Below are 19,007 nucleotides of genomic sequence, written 5' to 3' on the forward strand. Positions count from 1 at the left end.
TAAATATCTTAATAACATATGTTGTGCATTCCTCACATATATGTATGGTAATGCTACCATCAACAAATCCACTATGCTGTCACTCATATAAACAAATAACACATGTAATTCTTCAAGGTTTGTAATGCAGAATAAGTGGTTTCTAGTGATTATTATATTTACAAGTCTATATGTATCTTTATTTTGATACATATAAATACATTATATATGTAATAAATATATTAAATTTGCTAGAAGCAATACATATGGAGAGAGTTAATATATGTTGACATGTTCTAAGAAATTGTATGCCATGTTATAATCTGATATGTCTCTTGTTCGTGTGTGTTTTGATTCTGCCAAGAGCTCATATCCAGTGACTATCAACTGCATTACAATAACCAAGTTGTCTCCTGACTCATTTCCCAGAAAGTACCCCTGTTGTCAAATCTCATATAGCTGTATGTAATTATCTTGAGAATCTAGTCCTGTTTTCAGCTTCCAGGTTAAGAATGTTTTCAACCAACACCAGATACCTTGGACCTGGTGTAGGAAACTCTTTTGTTTAGAAGTGAATGTACACAATGTGCACCTTGAAAAGATACACAGTTGACATTGCATTGGCTCTGGGGTAATATTACTAATAACTAGTAACCCTTATTTTCCCTTCATGGTTTCTAGTAAAAATAATACCTCACCATCTGCATTTTATTAAATTTTGGGATTACAACATTTCAGTTATGTGTATTTTCCAGAGCATCACTATGAGAAGCGATGTGTTTCAGGGAATGTAAATTATTTTCAGAATTTCAGGAAGTGAGAAGGGAAAGGCGGAAGGAGAAAATGCTGGGCTGGTGTGAAGCGATAGCCCGGAACCCTCACAGAATCCCCAACTCCACGCGGACACCAGAGACCGCAGGGGATGCTGCAGATGCCTCTCAAACCTCCGCGCTGGTGAGTGGAAAGTTATTTTACCTCAAAGTAGCTTGCACATAGATAGGATGCTAAGATGTTGGTGAGATGTGGGCCTGTACGTTTGCAATAGCGTTTGCTTTTCCAGTATGTTCTTCTAATCGATTCACTCTAATTGATAAAAATGTCACCATGTCGCTATAAATAAAAAATCTCATATGTTAAACTTAATAAAATTAAGCAGTTATTTTGTGTGTGTGTGTGTGTGTGTGTGTGTGTGTGTGTGTGTGTGTGTGGTCTTGTGGAATCACTGTAGTTATTGGAGTGACCTGAGAGAAATAGTTGCTGGGTTTAACACTACGAGATGGAATCACTGGAGGAAAAACATGTGCAGCAAATATGTTAAGCAAATGTGAGCAAAGAATCAAACCAGAGTTGTTGTTTGCATATTTTTAAATATCTGATTAAAAATAACCATTTTCTGTAAAAACAATTTAAAGACTGAACCAGTAAGCCTGCCTTTAAGCTTTGTTTTTCACTGTGAGTCTAAATATTTGCTCTTAGCTAAACAACATTTCCCAGTAATTTGAAGAGATAATCCATTAACAAAAGGAGTTTAAAATAACCTCTTTTTTTTTTTTTGGACTTTGGCTATAGCACTCTACATTTTAATTTAAAGAAGGAAAATTCCATTTGATATCTTTTAAATCATTAGTTGCATAGACCTTATTGTAGGCTTATCATTTTGTAAGACTGGAATTATCTTTATTTACCTACCTGTTAGTTGATGAACATAGAATTAAATACAACTGAAAATTTTTAGATGTGTTCTTTTTGTTTTGGAATTATTTGAATTTTCAAATTATTTTACCAGTGTTGTCTGTTTGAGGTGCTGTAACAGAATGTCTAGGACTTGTGATATATCAGCAGCAGAAACTCAAAGTTCTCAAAAATCCGACGACAAAAATACTGTCATATTCATATATGTCAGCAACGGACACTTAGAACTCTGGGAAATCAGTCTTGTGAAATTATAGAAACATCTCTCATTTCACTCTCATATTTTATCTTTTTTCTTTCTTAATTATTTTTTATCCTTGTAGAGTTTCACATGATGTATTTGAGACAAATTTACATGACAAATGCATACAGTATTTCTATACAAAGCTGGATTTAGTCATGTGTTCAATGGATAAAAGTCTAAATAAAATATATCTTCTGTGTTTTTTTAAAGTGGCTTTGAGTATTTAACCTCTCTTTCTCAGATTAATAAGTCAAACTGATAGAGAATCTTGAGCAAACCCTTCACATAGCTTCCTCTGCATAAGCAGTAGTCTGACATGGGCTTCCTTTCCTAGATAAGCATAGTGGCTCAGACTTGTTAATGAACAGCTGGTAAAGGATTGCCAAAGCTCAGCTCTCCCAGGAAAGGCTTTTCTACTGAACCACTTTTTAGATGTCATTTTCTTCCCAGTCAAATAATTTTAGTAAGAAGAAAAAAATACCCAACTACCAATATAATCAAACCCAGGAATTAAATATATACTATATCAGGCAATAGCCTCTAAACACCATAATCAAATCTATTTCAGACATATAAAAATTAAACCATTTTCTTTCTGTCAGAGCATGACATATCTTGGGTTGTTGATTACACCTGTATTTGGATGCTGCTTTGGATGCACACAGTCTCCTTAGACGTCAGAAGAAAGAGGAAGCTGAAGTACTGTGCATGTTAGCCACTAGAGAGTAGCTTTGAAGGAATGGACATTTTTCCATTGGCCAAACCTGAATGTCAGAACTCAATTAAACTGTGACAAAAGGTGGTAAATATGTTTCTGTGTGTGACTAAGTAAAGGAAATGGAGTTAGTGAATACTCAGTGCATCACTCAGAGCCCTCTCTCTGGTTAAGAAGTAACCATGCTCTGTCTATTCTCTAGGCTAATAGCTCAGAACTCTTCGCATCTTAGTATTCATATCAAGTTCAGGATCTTTGATTAGTCATTGCTGAATGGGGACAGTTTGGACCATGACCAAGTTATTCGTGTTTTCCAGCTCACTCCAATTTATGTCCAAATTATGTAAGACTAAAATGCACTTCCCATTTCAAATAGACCATGGGGTCAAGAGTCATTTCAAATAGTTTAAGGCTCATATTTCTGAAATCAGGCCACTTTTTCCTATTACTGTTTCCTGAATTCTTATTAAAGTTTTGATCTGTTTGCTTCCCAATAGTCTTGATGCCTAGTTCCTTCTTAAATGCCCTTCCTCCTCTTCTTCCACTTTTCTTTTTATTGGAAAGTAGATGAAAGGATTAACCCTTAACACAACCATTGTCCAGAAATGCTTTATTTTGCTAGGAAGTTTTACTGAGTGCTAGGCTGTCAATCATTTCCTATTGCTTTGACTCGCTGTATTTGAGACCTTTTCTGTGCCTTTATTGTTTGCATTACTCAGTGCTGTGCTCTTGAATTCAATGTGATGGCCATATGTCAATATGATGACATAAGATTTGGAAGATGACACTTACTTTGTTTATTAAACTCTGGAGTCTTCTGAGTTCTTTTTATTCCTATGTACATGTAACAACTTTTGTAGAGTCAGTAATAAGTGCCATATATCATAAGGTTTGCTTTCCAGTCAATACATATTAGGCATCAGAGATACATTCCTAGCTGGGCTGAATAGTTCTTGTCAACTTGACACAGGCTGACATCATCTGAGAAACTTAATTAAGCAAATGCCTCCAGAAGATCTGGCTGCAGGCAAGCCTAGAGGGCATTTTCTTAGTGACTGATAGAAGAGGGCCCAGCCCACTGCGGATGATGCCAGCCATGGACTGGTGGTCCCATGATGTGTAAGAAAACAGGTGTATGCAGACCAAAAGCTGTAGGATCTCCACAACACAGGGCAAAAACAGGACAATCAAGTAAAGTCCCAGTGAGGACCCAGCATTGAGAGTGTTTAGAAACTAAAGGCCTCAAACCAGACCAATGACTCTTTGTTGGGAATACTCCCAAGTAACGATTATAAACGAAGAGTCTACAGTGTGACTGATCATGTCACACTGCTACTTCCAGGATGAGACTTTCAATTTTTTTCCCTTTTTAAATTTTTTCATTTTTTTCTCTTAAATTTCCCATTATTTGGGTGGCAGATGCAGGGGCAGAGGGTAGACGTGAAGGCACGGGAAATGAATGAGATCAAGATACATGATATAAGAGACAAATAAAATAAATTAAAAATCAAAAGAAAAAAGACAGGCTGAATAAGCCAGGAGGAGCAAGGCAGTAAACAGCACCCCTCTATTGCCTCTGCATCAACTCCAGCTGCGGGATCCTGCCCTGTTTGAGTTCCTGTCCTGACTTCCTTAGTTGATGACCAGTAACATGAAAGTATAAGTCAAATAAACCCTTTCCTCCCCAACTTGCTGTTTTGTCATGGTGTTTCATCACAGCAACAGAGCAATGAGTAAAATGTCAGCTCAAATAGAAATCTTGTGAGAACACCATACAATTAACTAAAAGTCTTTACCTTTGAGATCTTTGTCTCTGTCATCTATTTCCCAGTCATTAAGGAAATCATTTAACCCTTGGTATGTGTTATGTTGGTTACCAATACAGATATTTAGGTAGTATAAACCTGCAGTCTAGTTAGAAAAAAAAATAACCCCAACAGCAATTATACCTAAAAAATAATACAAAAGTTATTGAGTCTGATGTTACAATACTGAAAATTTTAAGCATATATAAACTTGGCAACTATAAGAAGTATAATCCACTTAAATAGAAGATGAAAAATGAAAGAGACTAAATGGGGCAAACAAGTCTGAAGGACACAACCTCAGTTCTGTCTTTCCAAAGCTCTATAGGGTGGGAAATAGGGCTCCTTCAAGTTCAGAGAAGGGTCGTAAGGATCTGGTACCAAGGTAATAGAAGGAGATGCACTTTTCTATCCTTATATTTTAAGACAGGGGTACGATGGTCCAATAATGACAATTCAGGTAATGTGAGAAAACCTAGCAACTGGACACCATTTCACTTGCTGAATTCAGCAGCCATCAGTGACACCAATGGAAACAGGATAGACACAAAGGAATGAGTTATTTCTCAGCTTGATATACAGACCACATTAGCACCAGAAATAGAGAACCTTCCAGTATAATATCCATGACAAAGACAACAGCAATTTGAAGTCTTCCTGTGCTAGAATCTTGAGGTGAACTGTAGAATAGATTTAGAACTGAGAGATATTAGTTTAGGAATGCACATGGAGAGCTGAGGATGAGAGCTTTATTAGACTCTGACATTGCAAAGCCTTATCTCCATAAATGATTGCTTTTACTCATGACTCAGTCTGTTATAGGTCATTTGACTCAGTACCAACAGCAACAACACACTGGTCTTTCATATCCCTTCCATGCTATGCTGTCACTCTATTGAAAATAGAGCTTTGCCTTTCTCAGAGAAGGGACACAGTATGTGTGGTTGGTGGTGAAGATATGTGGGTATAAAGATGATGTAGATTGTGTCTACCCCTGACTCCTTTGGTTAGAAATCATTGATGTGCACAATACGTTTGAGGAACAATTATTTGCAGACATAGCATTCAACTAGGGAAGGCCAAGTATATCAGTGTATATCATAGATACGTTTCTTCCTTTGGCGGTGTTGCTTTTGATCTTTCTATTTTGTATAACCAAGGTTTTGCTATTAGTTTTCTGCTATCAGAGTATTTTACGCTTCTTGGTGAAAATTATCCCTTACATAGAATGATGGTGATAATGGTTGGTTGTTATACTGCAGGAAATTTTCTAAACATTTTGTACATATTCCTGTATCTAATATTCACAAAAAGTTGATGAGGTAGGGATAATCGATATTGTTATCTTATGGATAGAGAAACTGAAACACATATAAATCTATGAACCTAGCCGGGCGGTGGTGGCGCACGCCTTTAATCCCAGCACTCGGGAGGCAGAGGCAGGTGGATCTCTGTGAGTTCGAGACCAGCCTGGTCTACAAGAGCTAGTTCCAGGACAGGCTCCAAAACCACAGAGAAACCCTGTATCAAAAAACCAAAAAAAAAAAAAAAGAAATCTATGAATCTATCCAAGTTGATCTTTGTAATAACAAGTGGAGTTGAATTCCCAACTATGCTTGTATTCTAAATATAGAAAGCCATTCCATCATGTTTCTTTCAACTTGTAGGAAGGACGTAGTCATTATTTAAATTATAAATATTTGGCTTCAGAAGAAGACTACAGTGTCTCCTTGAGAGACTATTGGCAGTTAGAGCTTGCTGGGGGAGGGCAGTCATTTCCCTCAGTTGTGTAGCAAAAGGCCAGTCAACCCTTGCTTCAAAATAACGCAGCCCACTCACACTCATGCTGGAGCATAATGTTCCAATTAAACGCAAAGACCACACCCAAGGAGAGAGAAGACACGAAAATGAAAGGAGCAACGGTGAAAAAAAGGAAGGGATGAGAGAGGGGAATAGGGATTGAAAAATCCTAAAATTCACTATAGAATTGTATGAAACAGTCAACTATTAAAAAGAAGACTGCAAATGAGAAAATAAGTCACTATAGTGTGGCATAAAGATTAGCAAGGTGAGCTCCCAATAGATCAGCCCCACTGTCTCAGTGGGTGAGTGCACCCCTCGTGGTCCTGACTTCCTTGCTCATCTTCTCCCTCCTTCCGCTCCTCATTGGGACCTTGGGAGCTCAGTCCAGTGCTCCAGTGTGGGTCTCTGTCTCTATCTCCATCCGTCACCAGATGAAGGTTCTATGATGATATGCAAGATATTCGTCAGTATTGCTATAGGATAGGGTCGTTTCAGGTTCCCTATCCTCAGCTGCCCAAGGAACTAACTGGGGACATCGCCTTGGGCTCCTGGGAGCCACTCTAGGTTCAAGTCTCTTGCCAGCTCCCTTAACTAAGATATGTGCTTCCCTGCTCCCCTATCCAACCTTCCTTTATCCCAATCATCCTGTTTCCTCATGTTCCCCCCATCCTCCCCTTCTCACCAAGGCCAGCTGGACTATGACTGAAAAAGCATGGGATAAAATCGGACTCTCTGAACATGGCGAACAATGAGGGCTGCTGAGAAGCCAAGGACAATGACACGGGGTTTTGATCCTACTGCATGTTCTGGCTTTGTGGGAGCCTAGCCAGTTTGGATGTTCACCTTCCTAGACATGGACGGAGGGGGGAGGACCTTGGACTTTCCACAGGGCAGGGAACCCTGACTGCTCTTTGGACTGGAGAGGGAGGGGGAGAGGAGTAGGGGGAGGGGGAGAATGATGGGAGGAGGGGGAGGGAAATGGGAGGCTGGGAGGAGGTGGAAACTTTTTTTTTCTTTTCTCAATAAAAAAAAAGATTAGCAAGGTATTTCTTTTATTGATATGTGTATCTATTAGACGAGTCCATGCTCTGTGTTGACAGATATGCCAATATGGAGATTTTTGTAGCCACTTTCACCACTGAATTTTTAGCAACTGACATGACTGAAAAGGACAGGTTGTTCTCTTTTGATCTACAAAACATTCCCATAACCTGCTTTTCAAATTCAGAGGATTAATTGAGCTTAAAATTTTTCAAAATGAATAAGAACCTTGTAGAAGTTGGGAGATTGTGCTTATAAAAAACTCTCTCGAATTCACCATAATGCAAAGGAAGAGGTTCATTTTGTACAGCAAACAGCAAGGAAATGCTTTTAAATTTATTGTGACACAGTTTCACTTGCTAAAATCAAAGATGCCTTATACCAATTGCACCCTTAAGCAATTTAGTGAATCGAGTCAGAATTCTAATATTAAATTTAAAAATGAGAGTGAAGATCCAAAGAATCAGGAATAAGAAGGTGGCTACTTTTATGAGGACTGCAGTTGGAAAAAAATCTATAGAAGTCAATGCAGGAAGATTAAAAACTGTCACTTCAGATGGTCAGCAATGGCTCCAGAGAAAATGACTGACTCTACTGTAATCAATGATTATTCTTTGAGGTTATAACTAGACTTCCATTAGAAGAAGAAGAAAGTGTCAGTCCATGATAGAGGTGCCTGGCTGCTTCGAAACTTCTTTTCATCATTTCAGATCACATTTTCTCGTCTACTGTAGAGAGATGGGTCCTGGCTTACAGGGGTGCTGTTGCTCTATAAACCAATTATAAATTTAAAATGTTACAACATAATATGCTTAAAAACCTTAGTAGGTGACCATCATAGCTTAGCAGTGTGGTGCACTGTTGGGTGACCTCTGCTTAGCCGACTGGATACTGAGCTTCCCTACTAGTGTTTAGCATCAAAAGGAGTTGCTGACCTGTGGGACATGAACTTGGAAGATACTGAAATGGAAAATTATTGGGATGGTTTCTGTTAGTACTTATTATTGCCACACCATCATAGACTGGAATAATTTTCAATCAGTCCATTATAAGAAGTTCAGGGTGAGATGCACACTGTTCCAGAAAAGAATAAACAGGAAAGACTTGAAGGATGCTCTCAAGAATAACCAGGAGTAGTGACTTTTATGTGTCATGGCAGTCCTCATGTGTAGGTAGGAGGATTGAGAGTTTAGAGCACGTATTGAGATTCAGTTTCAAAAAGAGGAGAGATATTCAGTCATGACTTTTAAAGACAGTTCAATTAAAACAATATTATGTGTTGTTTCTTAAGTTTATAATTTTCAAAGTGGTTTTCGTACTGCTGCAGACAAATTTGACTATCTAAACAGGTAACAAAATAGAGATATTGTTAAGTATTTGGATTTATACAATTCTTTCTCTAAATCACAAAGACCCAGGCTTTATGATGTGTAGAGTTTTAAGAAACATACCTATGTCCATTATAAGAAATTTTGGTGTCCATGTTTGCAAATACAAAAGAAAAAAATACCTCATAAAATTCCACAAACTAGCCTCAGTATTCAGTTTAAAAGGAGTATTGACTAATGTTGGTTTTGTCTACTTTTTAAAATGCAAGAATGGGCTGGAGAGATACTAAGTCCCTGCTTCTTCCAGAGAACCCGAGTTCTGCTCCTATAACCACATCAGGACAACTGCCTATAATTTAATCCCCGTGGAATGGAATATTCCCTTCTGGACTCTGTGGCTGTTGCAGTTATACATAGTAACACGTGTGCATGCATGCACATACATTCATACACAGAAATAATTAAAATAAAATAGTTATTTAAAATATAAATTTTTCTATTTTCTTCAAATAAGGCTTAGCATACTGACAATGCATGTTTTAAAATGAAATTCTTAGTTACTGAACCTAATATGCTCTTTTACAGCATAATAAGTATTTCTTAATAAAATAAGCAGTCAAAAAGATCCAAGTTTAATTTTGTCATAGCCTTTTATTTTTAAAATTAAAAAGGCATTTAGAAATTAAGGCCTTATTTGCAAAAAAAACTGATGATCAATTAGGAATAAAAGTTAAATAATTTAAATTAACTTATTATTGAAATGTGTACATGGATTTTATGCTTTTTAAAAGATTTGTTCTCCTTTGATTGAATATATATGTGAGAATGTGTCTGAGTGGACATGACCAGAGATCAGAGGAGAATAAAAGATGTCTTGTAGGTGGCATTGATGCTGATTGTGAACTGCCCCAAATGGGTGCTAGGAACAGAACTTGGGTCTACTATAAGAGTGTCAGGTGCTTTTACCTATTGAGACATCTCTCCAGTCTCCGATCTTAATTCTTGATTTTTTGAATTAAGAAAGAGTTCCACTGTTTGATTCTGTTATTTTTCTTGTTGGCCATCAGTTACTATTTTTCTTTTGTTGAAAAGATTCTTTTTTCATAAAATATATCCTGATTATAGTTTCCCCTCCTTCTACTCCTCCCTCTTCTCCCCTGTCTTCTCTCCCACTCAGAATCACACACCCCCCTCTCATTAAAGATCAGGTTTCTAAGAGATAATAATATAATATAATAAAAACTATCACATCAAAGTTTGACAAGACAAAACAACAGAAGAAGGAAATCACAAGAGAAGGCATAAGAACCAGAGACCCATTCATTTGAAACCAGGAATCCCATAAAAACACTAAACAGAAAGCCATAATATATATGCAGAGGACCTGGTGAAGACCTTGTAGGCCCTATGCTTGCTGCTTTAGTCTCCATGAGTTCATATAAGCTTTGATCATGTTGATCCAGAAGTTCTCGCTTCTTTGGTTCCTTCCTCTCTGTTGGCACTTACTTGGTTAGAGTGACCCAAGATATTTTGTATTTTCTGAGGCTATTGTGAAATGTGTTGCTCACCTGACTTCTGTTTTAATCTGTTTGTCATTTTTTTGGCATTTGTATATAGAGGGGCTACTGATTCTTGTGAGTTAATTTTGTATCTAGCTACTTTGGTGAAAGTGTTTAACTGATAAGCTATTCTACGATCTACTTTCTGTCAAGCCAGGCTAGCCTACTTGGATATTTGGAATATGAAAGTTTCTAAATTTGAGACTTTGTCTTCTGTAATCTGACACTTTATGATTTAATTGGTACTGTCAAACCCTTAATATCACAGAGAAAATGAAAAAAAAACGTGAAGATTCATTTTCCCCATTTTAGAAGTTATAATAATAATAATAATAATAATACATTTCTTTTTCTCCCTTTAAACCCTCAAATGGCCTTTATTCACACACACACACACACACACACACACACACACACACACACACACACACACAATGTGCATGTATTTAGTTCTAAATGCAACCTGCTTAGTCTGTGTAATGAAAACACATTACATGTGTGAATGTTTTCAGAGATTACCATTTCAAATTAAATAACCATTCAGCGTGGTTTTCCCTGAGGAAGACTATTTCTCCACTCTTGGCATTCCATAGTCATCTGTAGTTCTTTGTGTGGCATTATGTCTGTTGTTATTTTTGTTCACCTCAAGACTAGTCAGTCACGTTGGCGAGATTTTATGAGTATAACTTCTGGCACAGTGTCACAGCAAACAATAACGCATCCTCTTGTGTAATGACCCTTAGCCTATGTACAAAAGTTGTACTGTAGACATAACACTTGTGACTGGGTTCCATAACTCTGCATTTTGATTGGCTGTGGGTCTGTTAGACACAGACATTTTCTATATGGGGGCTGAGGACTGCTCCACTCCCCTGGGGACAGAAGGATAAGTGCTGTTTTAGTAAAGGAGTTAGTTCTGTATTCTCCAAAATCCTTGACTGCTCTACCCCGGGTGGTTGGCTATGTTCCAGCCCCATGCATGACTTTCCTATTGTTAAGAGGGTCTTAAGTCCATGTAGAGAGCTGTTGGCATGCATGACTCTGCTGCATCCTTAGGGTATCTCACATGCTGATGGTTGTGGTTTTTAGGTCTTACAGCTTGGAGGACTGTTGCTTCCTTCACGCCATTAGATGGCAACTTCTGGTAACACGTGAAGCTTGTCCTCAGAGGGGCATCCTTCAGCTAAGGGACCTCTGTGTCCCATTCTTGAAGGGTACAAGGTCTTCAGCAATAGGCGTTCACCTTCCACCTTTAGGGAGCAATCAAGGTCAAAAGCAATAGCCTGTTTGTTTTGAGAGTCTGTTGGACAATCCTAACCAAGAGCTTAAATCAGAAGACTTTTCATGCCTGGTGCTGGGGGTTTTGTTAAGTGGGGTTTAGGGTGACTCTTGGAGGGAGTTTTATCAGATCAAGTGAGAAAAATTCATTTAAACTATAAATGTAAATTTATATATAGACTTTTGTGTATTATAGGGACTTTTAAGATAAAAGTTAGCTTTATAATTCCTTATGACTTCTAGACGTTCTTACTGTTATTTTACCTTCCCCCTCCTTCTGCATTTCTCCTTTCACCTTTTTAATTAGAACCTTCCCTTTCCCATTTCCTCATTCAGGATTCTGCACCCTACTATTCATTTCTCTATTGTTCATCTACCACCTACTCCCAAAACTGTCTAATTTTCATTTCCTGGCTTCTGCATTTACTTCAATTTATGTATTCACAATAATCTAATTGGTTATACATACTTCATCCCTTGATAGAACAATGAAAGTAGAAAAATCAAATTTGATGAAAATCTTAAGATCGCCAAGATAATCAATTAACTATGCAAAGATGGAAAAAACATTCATTTTAGTGAATTTTGTGAAATGAGATGGAGTAGATATTGTATTCTATTAGAGACAGTCACCTGCAAATCTAGATTAAAGTGGTTGGCAGTAACAGCTGACAAATCTGTCTAAATGTTTTCCTTTTAATCATAACACTCAGCAGTTTGAACTGGTCCAGTTGAATATAGTCAAGTAAATCTGTTATTGATACCTAATTTTATCCTTTTGATTAATGACACTAAGTAAATGACAATACAATATGTATGCAGAGGAGTTAACAAATGAGGAAACGCAAGATCAGTTAATGATATGAAAATGAAATTAGCTCTATAAATGATAGAGCTAGCCAGAAAGACCATTTATGCATTAATAATAGATGTAGATCAAATATTGTAACAATTGTACAATATGATCAATCTGACAGGATTCATGGGTCTTTTGGGAGATACAATTCTGGGCACATGTAATGAGGGCTTTCTGGAGAGGCATAGCTGAAGAAGGAAGGCCCAGCATCCCATATGGCTGGGTAACCAATCTGAGCAAGGGACGGTAAAATAGAAAACAAGCTTCCTGCTTCTCTCTCTCTCTCTCTCTCTCTCTCTCTCTCTCTCTCTCTCTCTCTCTCTTCTCACTTTTTAAGACATAAAACCAGCTTTATTCTTCTGCTTCCACAACTGTGAATTTTACCCAACTGCCCTGCCTCTCACACCACGATCGCATTTGTCTCATCCAATTATTGGTCAGAATAAACTCTTTCTCCCGGAAGTTACTTCTCAGATTCTTGGTCACAACATTAAGAAGCACAGCTACAACAGGTTTCAAACATTTTCCCACTATCTTTCCAGGGTTAGCTCCTTCACCAAAATTCAGTGTATGTACCTTGATAACTTTAACTAGTTTCATGTCTAAAGCTGTACCCAGCTGTGCCTCACCTGCTTGTCCTCCTTGCCAATTCTGATTTTCTATTGTGTTCATAGGTTCATTTTTATCAAAAGATATTTCTAGATGTATGAATATATATTTATTTATTTTTCCATTTCTCTACCAGGATAAAATTTAAAAGGGGGAAAGAAGCTTTGTTCTGTTTACCTATGGATTCTCAATGTTTGGAGGATAATAAGAATTTAATAAAATTTGTGGATAAACAACTTCAGCGGAGAGCATGAACTGAGCAAAACTATGATTATTATCTGTTTATAAAGCTCCACTAAATGCAGTAGCTCATGTATTAAATTCATTCTCATTATTGGAAATACCATCTGCCTTAAGATATGGAAAAACTAAACTTGAGGCTCATGGCCTCAAACTACACAGGTAAATCTGTGGATTATTTTCCCAACACACAACATAATGAAAGACAAAAAAAATTGTTCTTTCAAAGAAATCATATCCACAAGCTATGGTTTTCCCAATGATATCTTCCTCACTGTCGTCACAACCATTCATGTCTTTTAGTCATACATCTGCATATAGGAAAAGAAACAGCGCTTTCCCCAAATCTGATCCTCCCCTGAAAAGCAAATAAAAGAGGCATCAAGGGGTTTGAGCATGCAAAATTTCTCATTAGCCCTGTTGGCCTACTTTCAGCCGTCTCACACTTAATTCATTTTTAGAGTACTGCCTTTCACATTCTCAAAATAAATTAGGTTGGGGCAGATAGCTTTTCCAGATTTTCTGTTGACTGTTTTATTTTCTTTCCATTTTTTAATTGTTAGTTAATCATGCATCAGTTATTTTCTAATCACTATCAGAAACCCTTTACTGAATACTGCTAAAGGCAGAGGTGAGTGATATAATATTTTCAGAGTAGTCTCCCAAAGCAAATGAATGAGAAAAATTAAATGAAAGACATGATGTTTCGCAAGAGCTTTGATTTTTGTTAAGGAAGAAAAACCACTAAAAATATATTCCAGTGGTTGTTATGGGAACAGGTTAAATTGGAGACCATAAAGGGGAGAGTGATATTTCAAATATTACACAAAAGGGAAAATTGCATTTTCTGTGCAGCTTGAGGTAGTATATTAACTTTAATTGTATAGTTACTGAACAATGTCAAAACATGATTATTCACAATAGTAATAATTGATCTAAAATGTTTGTCACATGAGAGATCTTTTTCTCTAAGGAATGAAGTCACAGGATCTGATTCACAACTCTTCTTTATCAAAATGTGTCACATCTGTCTGCTTAATTTAAATGCAAATTAAATTGTTAGCAACCCAGAAAAACATCTGATTCTTGGTAGCTAGCGCTTCTATCTATATAGCATTTAGAACATTTGGTTTAGAAGTGTTTCATTATCTAAGGACCAATAGGCAGAGTGCAATGAACCTGGAAAAAAAGATGTTCGTGTGTAAATGTGGAACTGGGTGCCTTCTCTGCTCTCCTGACAGATGGCACTAGTGGCAGAGAGTCCTCCTTAGCCCTGACCTGTGTGTGCTTAGTGTTGTAGGCAATGAAAAGGCAGGGATTACTGACTTGCTATGGGTTCATTGAGCTTAATTTTGTCTCACAATAAAATAAAAACACATAGATGGAAATAAATGGAGCCAAGTTTTGAAAAAGGACTTAAGAATCTAGGGCTACTTTTTATGCCGCAATCATCTTCATGTAAACTCACACATATGTGTATGCCCACCTATATGTACATGAGTATACCCAAAGACCAACTCCACACTGCATTTTACTTTATTCATGTAATCACTATTTATCAAAGATTCGCTAAGTGCCATACACTGTTTAACAACAAATATACAATAAGGCTTTAGTTTTTATTAGTATTGTAAATAAAACTGTGTCTCATAACATTTTTGCACTTATAGATAATGCATAAACAAGACAATATAGTTGCCTTCTTCCCTTCCACTTCCCTTTCCCTCTCCTCTCTTCTGCTGTTAGTTCCCTTCATTCTCTTAGACAGTTTTGCTGCTATGTTCATTCCAAATATGCATATGCCATTTATATGTTATTATAAACATCTAAGGTCCACAAATGAGAGGAAACACATTGCTTATCTTTTATGAGTGTGACAATAATTTGCTAGAAATAATATCCCATTGTATTTACTGTCTTACCAGCAGAATATTTTTGTTCTTCTTATAGTCAAATACGATTCTATTGCTCAATATCAACTATAGCTATCAAACCTAATTCTTATCATCAAGGACTCATAGAAAAAAAAGAAAACATACAAATGAAAATTCGAGAATAAGACAAAGATTAAACAATGAGATTTTGAGAGTTTAGAACACCCAGAAAAGCAACTAGCCCAGCTTGTGCAGGTTAAGTGCTCCCTGAAACCGAAAGTGTGTGAAGAAGACACTAGCTGGTGGTAGGCAGTATCCCGTGCTTCTGCGGCAGCCATCTGTATGTCCAAAGCAAACATCTGTGCTAAATTCTGTTCACAGAGAAAAACTTGTTACCCATTTCCTGTTGCAATGTAAAACGAACCATCTTCAGGAACTAAATAGTAGCAGTATTCTAATACTCTCAACAAATAGTGAAGTCAGCATTGGATAGATAGTATTATAATATAAAATCTCAACCAATACTTTGAAAACTTTATAAAGAAAGAGCATGATAAAACTACCCAGTTCAACACGGAAAACTAAGATACATAGTGAAATACAATGTGTAAAATACATTGTTTGCCAGCCTGTGTGATAGCTCACTGGATAAAGTGCTTGCCTTCTGAGCACGATGACCTAAGTTGAATCCCAAGAAACAACGTTTTTAAAAAGGCCGGGTGTTTATGGCTAGAAACCAAATATGAGTGAGTACATCCCATGTTCCTCTTTTTGGGTCTGGCTTACCTCACTCAGGATAGTGTTTTCTATTTCCATCCATTTGTATGCAAAATTCAAGAAGTCCTTGTTTTTTACTGCTGAGTAATACTCTAATATGTATATATTCCATACTTTCTTCATCCATTCTTCCGTTGAAGGGCCTTCTGCACGTACTGGCTTTGGGGGAGCCTAGGCAGTTTGGATGCTCACCTTAGGAGACCTGGATAGAGGTGGGCGGTCCTTGGGCTTCCCACAGGTCAGGGAACCCTGATTGCTCTTTGAGCAGATGAGGGAGGGTGACTTGATCGGGGGAGGGGGAGGGAAATGGGAGGCGGTTGCGGGGAGGAGGCAGAAATCCTTAATAAATAAATAAATTATAAAAAGTCTCAAAAAAAAAAAGGCCGGGTGTTGTGGCATGCACTTGTAACCCCAGTTCTGAGGCAATGGAAGCAGGTGGCCTCTCTCAGGCTTGTTGACCAGCCTAGGGTACTTGTCAAATGCCTGACTGGTGAAACACACTGTCTGAGCTAGAAGACAAGGTATTTGTCAACTACACAATGACAGTGTTGTTTTCTGGCCTCCACAGGGACATATACAAATAAATCTTAACATACAAGCATGTACACATAGGTACATGAATGCGAATGCATACGATAACAGTTTTTAAAACACATTATTTGGAAAGGAAAATATTCAAGTCTATTCATATCTGATTAATTAGCATAGCGGAGTGGGAGAAATAATACCACCAATGCCTAAGCATGCTGAGTGCATAGTGTAACTGTGAACACTGAACAGTTAATGATTCATGTAATCTTCATTGCATCAATATGAGAGCTGAATGAACCATGTTCTGTAGGTTGAAGGAATGTATGACCACACGGCAAATAAATCTTGATTCTAGAGACATGTTCTGAGACACACATCGATGAGAGAGACAGAGAGAATATATAACCAAAAAGGGACAAAAATGTTGATCTTTTACTAGTAAGCTTAATTGTAGTTTTTAGCTAATTCTAGTTATAATGTATAACTCAAAAACGCTGCCTAAGATATATATAATCAGAGACATGTAACTCTCAAATGTAGAAGTCCTTCTGTCCATTTCACAGGTAGGAAACTACATTTTGGGCCGTTGAATATATAATAGCTAGGGTAGTTAGATAAAAATGAGCTGGAAATTGATAGGTAGCCCAATCCTACTGTTAGGAGTACCACAGAAACACCAAGTCAACAGCCATAGTAGACACAGGACTCGATTCAGACACTTGCAGGCCATGAGAATGTTGCTTCAGTCTTGGTGAGCCCATATATGCCCTATTTAGTTAGTTTAGTGGGTCGTGCTCTCCTGATGTCCTTTATCCTGGTGACTCCTACAGTTTTTCTTTACCCTCTTCCAAAGGGTTCCCCAAGCTCCAAGGGAGGGACCCAATGGAGCCGTCCAATTTAGACTCACTCTCTGTATAATATCTGTTTGTTCCGTACCCACTCCCACTTGCTGCCAGAGGAAGCCTCTCTAATGTTCACTGGACAAGGCAGCAATCTATGAGTACAGCAGAGTATCGTTAAGAATCATTTCATTGTTTTGTTTTGTCATTGTAGTTCTACCCTAGTAGAATAACTCTGGGGAACCTGGCTTCCTGTTCATGTTTGGTTGTTGTCTTTTTGAGACCTGATCTTTCTTAAGAAAAACAAAGGACACATGGATCTGGGGGAAAGGGGAGTTGTGGGGGAGCTTGGAGAAGTGGAGGGAGAAGAAACTGTGGTCAGGATGCATTGTATGAGAGAAGAATCTTCTTTTTCTTTTATTTTTTCGGGGGTGGGGGAATTTTGAGATGGAGTTTCTCCATGCAACAGTCCTAACTGCCTTGGAATTAGCCTGGCCTTGAATTCACAAAGATCCTCCTGCCTTTGCCTCCTGAGTACTGGAATTAAAGGCATGCGCTACTGCCACCCAGCCAAAGAGGAAGCTATTTTTAATAAAAATAAAACAAATTTATTTGCAGGTCAAACAATTGATATTAGATACATAGCTAGTTGAAATATAAGTCCGATGTAGATGGTTAATTATCACTTAAGAATAATAATAATCATCTATTATATTTCTCGAGGAAGTGGCAAATAATTTAATAGATCACATTGCAGGATTAATTTGCTGCAGCTGTTAATGCAGTGGCCTATAGCATGATATGATTGACATATGAAGCAAATTCTTTGGGCTTAAAAGACAAAACTGACCTGTGAATTGATGACTTTTAACTATTTTCCTAGCCCCATAGTAATTGCCAACTGTAATTATTAAGAGAAATAATACATGCGTTCAGCCTTGCGATTCCACATTAAGAAACCTAGCAACTCAAACACAGAGACAAGAGTTTAGACGCCTGGTTTCTGTGTGTCTGATCCAGCCTACAGGAAGAAAATTTAATTTAACATTCCAGTAATTCTTTAAAGATAAAAAAGAAATAGTTTTCACACTGCGGTTACCAACCTGTCAACTTACATAGACACATTGTCAGGCCAACCAAATTTTATTCTACATATTGCAGTGAGACTACAAACAAAAACTGTTCCTCTCATTTTCACGGGTTGTGTAATTTCACCTGTGAAATTAGACATCCCAGCACTGTTCAGTGGGCACAAGACTGAAGATGCTGCTAGTGCCTCTCAATGTGCATAAGCCTCGAGTGGAGTGCCGCCATACAAACGCCTGTGTGACCGTGTCCGTGTCTGTGCAGCCATACCCATGAATATACAACCAATGCATGGGTTCATGTTTGTGCAGCCATACCAATGCCTGTACAACCAATGCATGGGTCTGTGTCTGTGCAGCCATATCCGTACATGTACAACCAATGAATGGGTCCATGTTTGTGTAGTCATACCCATGCCTGTACAACCAATGCATGGGTCTGTGTCTGTGCAGCCATACCCATGCATGTACAACCAATGAATGGGTCTGTGTCTGTGCAGCCATACCCATGCATGTACAACCAATGAATGGGTCCATGTTTGTGTAGTCATACCCATGCCTGTACAACCAATGCATGGGTCTGTGTCTGTGCATCCATACCCATGCATGTACAACCAATGCATGGATGGGTGTCTGTGCAGTCATAGCCATGCCTGAATAACCAATGCATAGGTCTGTGACTGTGCATCCATACCCATGCATGTACAACCAATGCATGGGTCTGTGTCTGTGCAGCCATACCCATGCATGTA

At 37.9% G+C, this 19,007-nt stretch overlaps 1 protein-coding gene across 10 annotated transcripts in view; it reads left to right on the plus strand.

The window, feature by feature from the left end:
• The window catches only part of Marchf1 (membrane associated ring-CH-type finger 1), an 814,098-nt gene that overhangs the window by 480,798 nt on the left and 314,293 nt on the right, over window positions 1-19,007 (plus strand). For 6 of the 10 annotated variants that reach the window (XM_075986882.1, XM_075986889.1, XM_075986888.1 and 3 more), the window contains one exon: window positions 785-933. The exons of the other annotated variants lie outside the window; for them this stretch is intronic. In XM_075986882.1, coding sequence (XP_075842997.1) covers window positions 823-933 — 111 coding nt within the window. In that variant the 5' untranslated portion in view covers window positions 785-822. The remainder of the gene's footprint in view (window positions 1-784; window positions 934-19,007) is intronic. 10 annotated transcript variants of the gene reach the window in all.

The sequence above is a fragment of the Microtus pennsylvanicus genome, chromosome 9 (assembly GCF_037038515.1).
Source record: "Microtus pennsylvanicus isolate mMicPen1 chromosome 9, mMicPen1.hap1, whole genome shotgun sequence".
Classification (NCBI taxonomy): Eukaryota; Metazoa; Chordata; class Mammalia; order Rodentia; family Cricetidae; genus Microtus; species Microtus pennsylvanicus.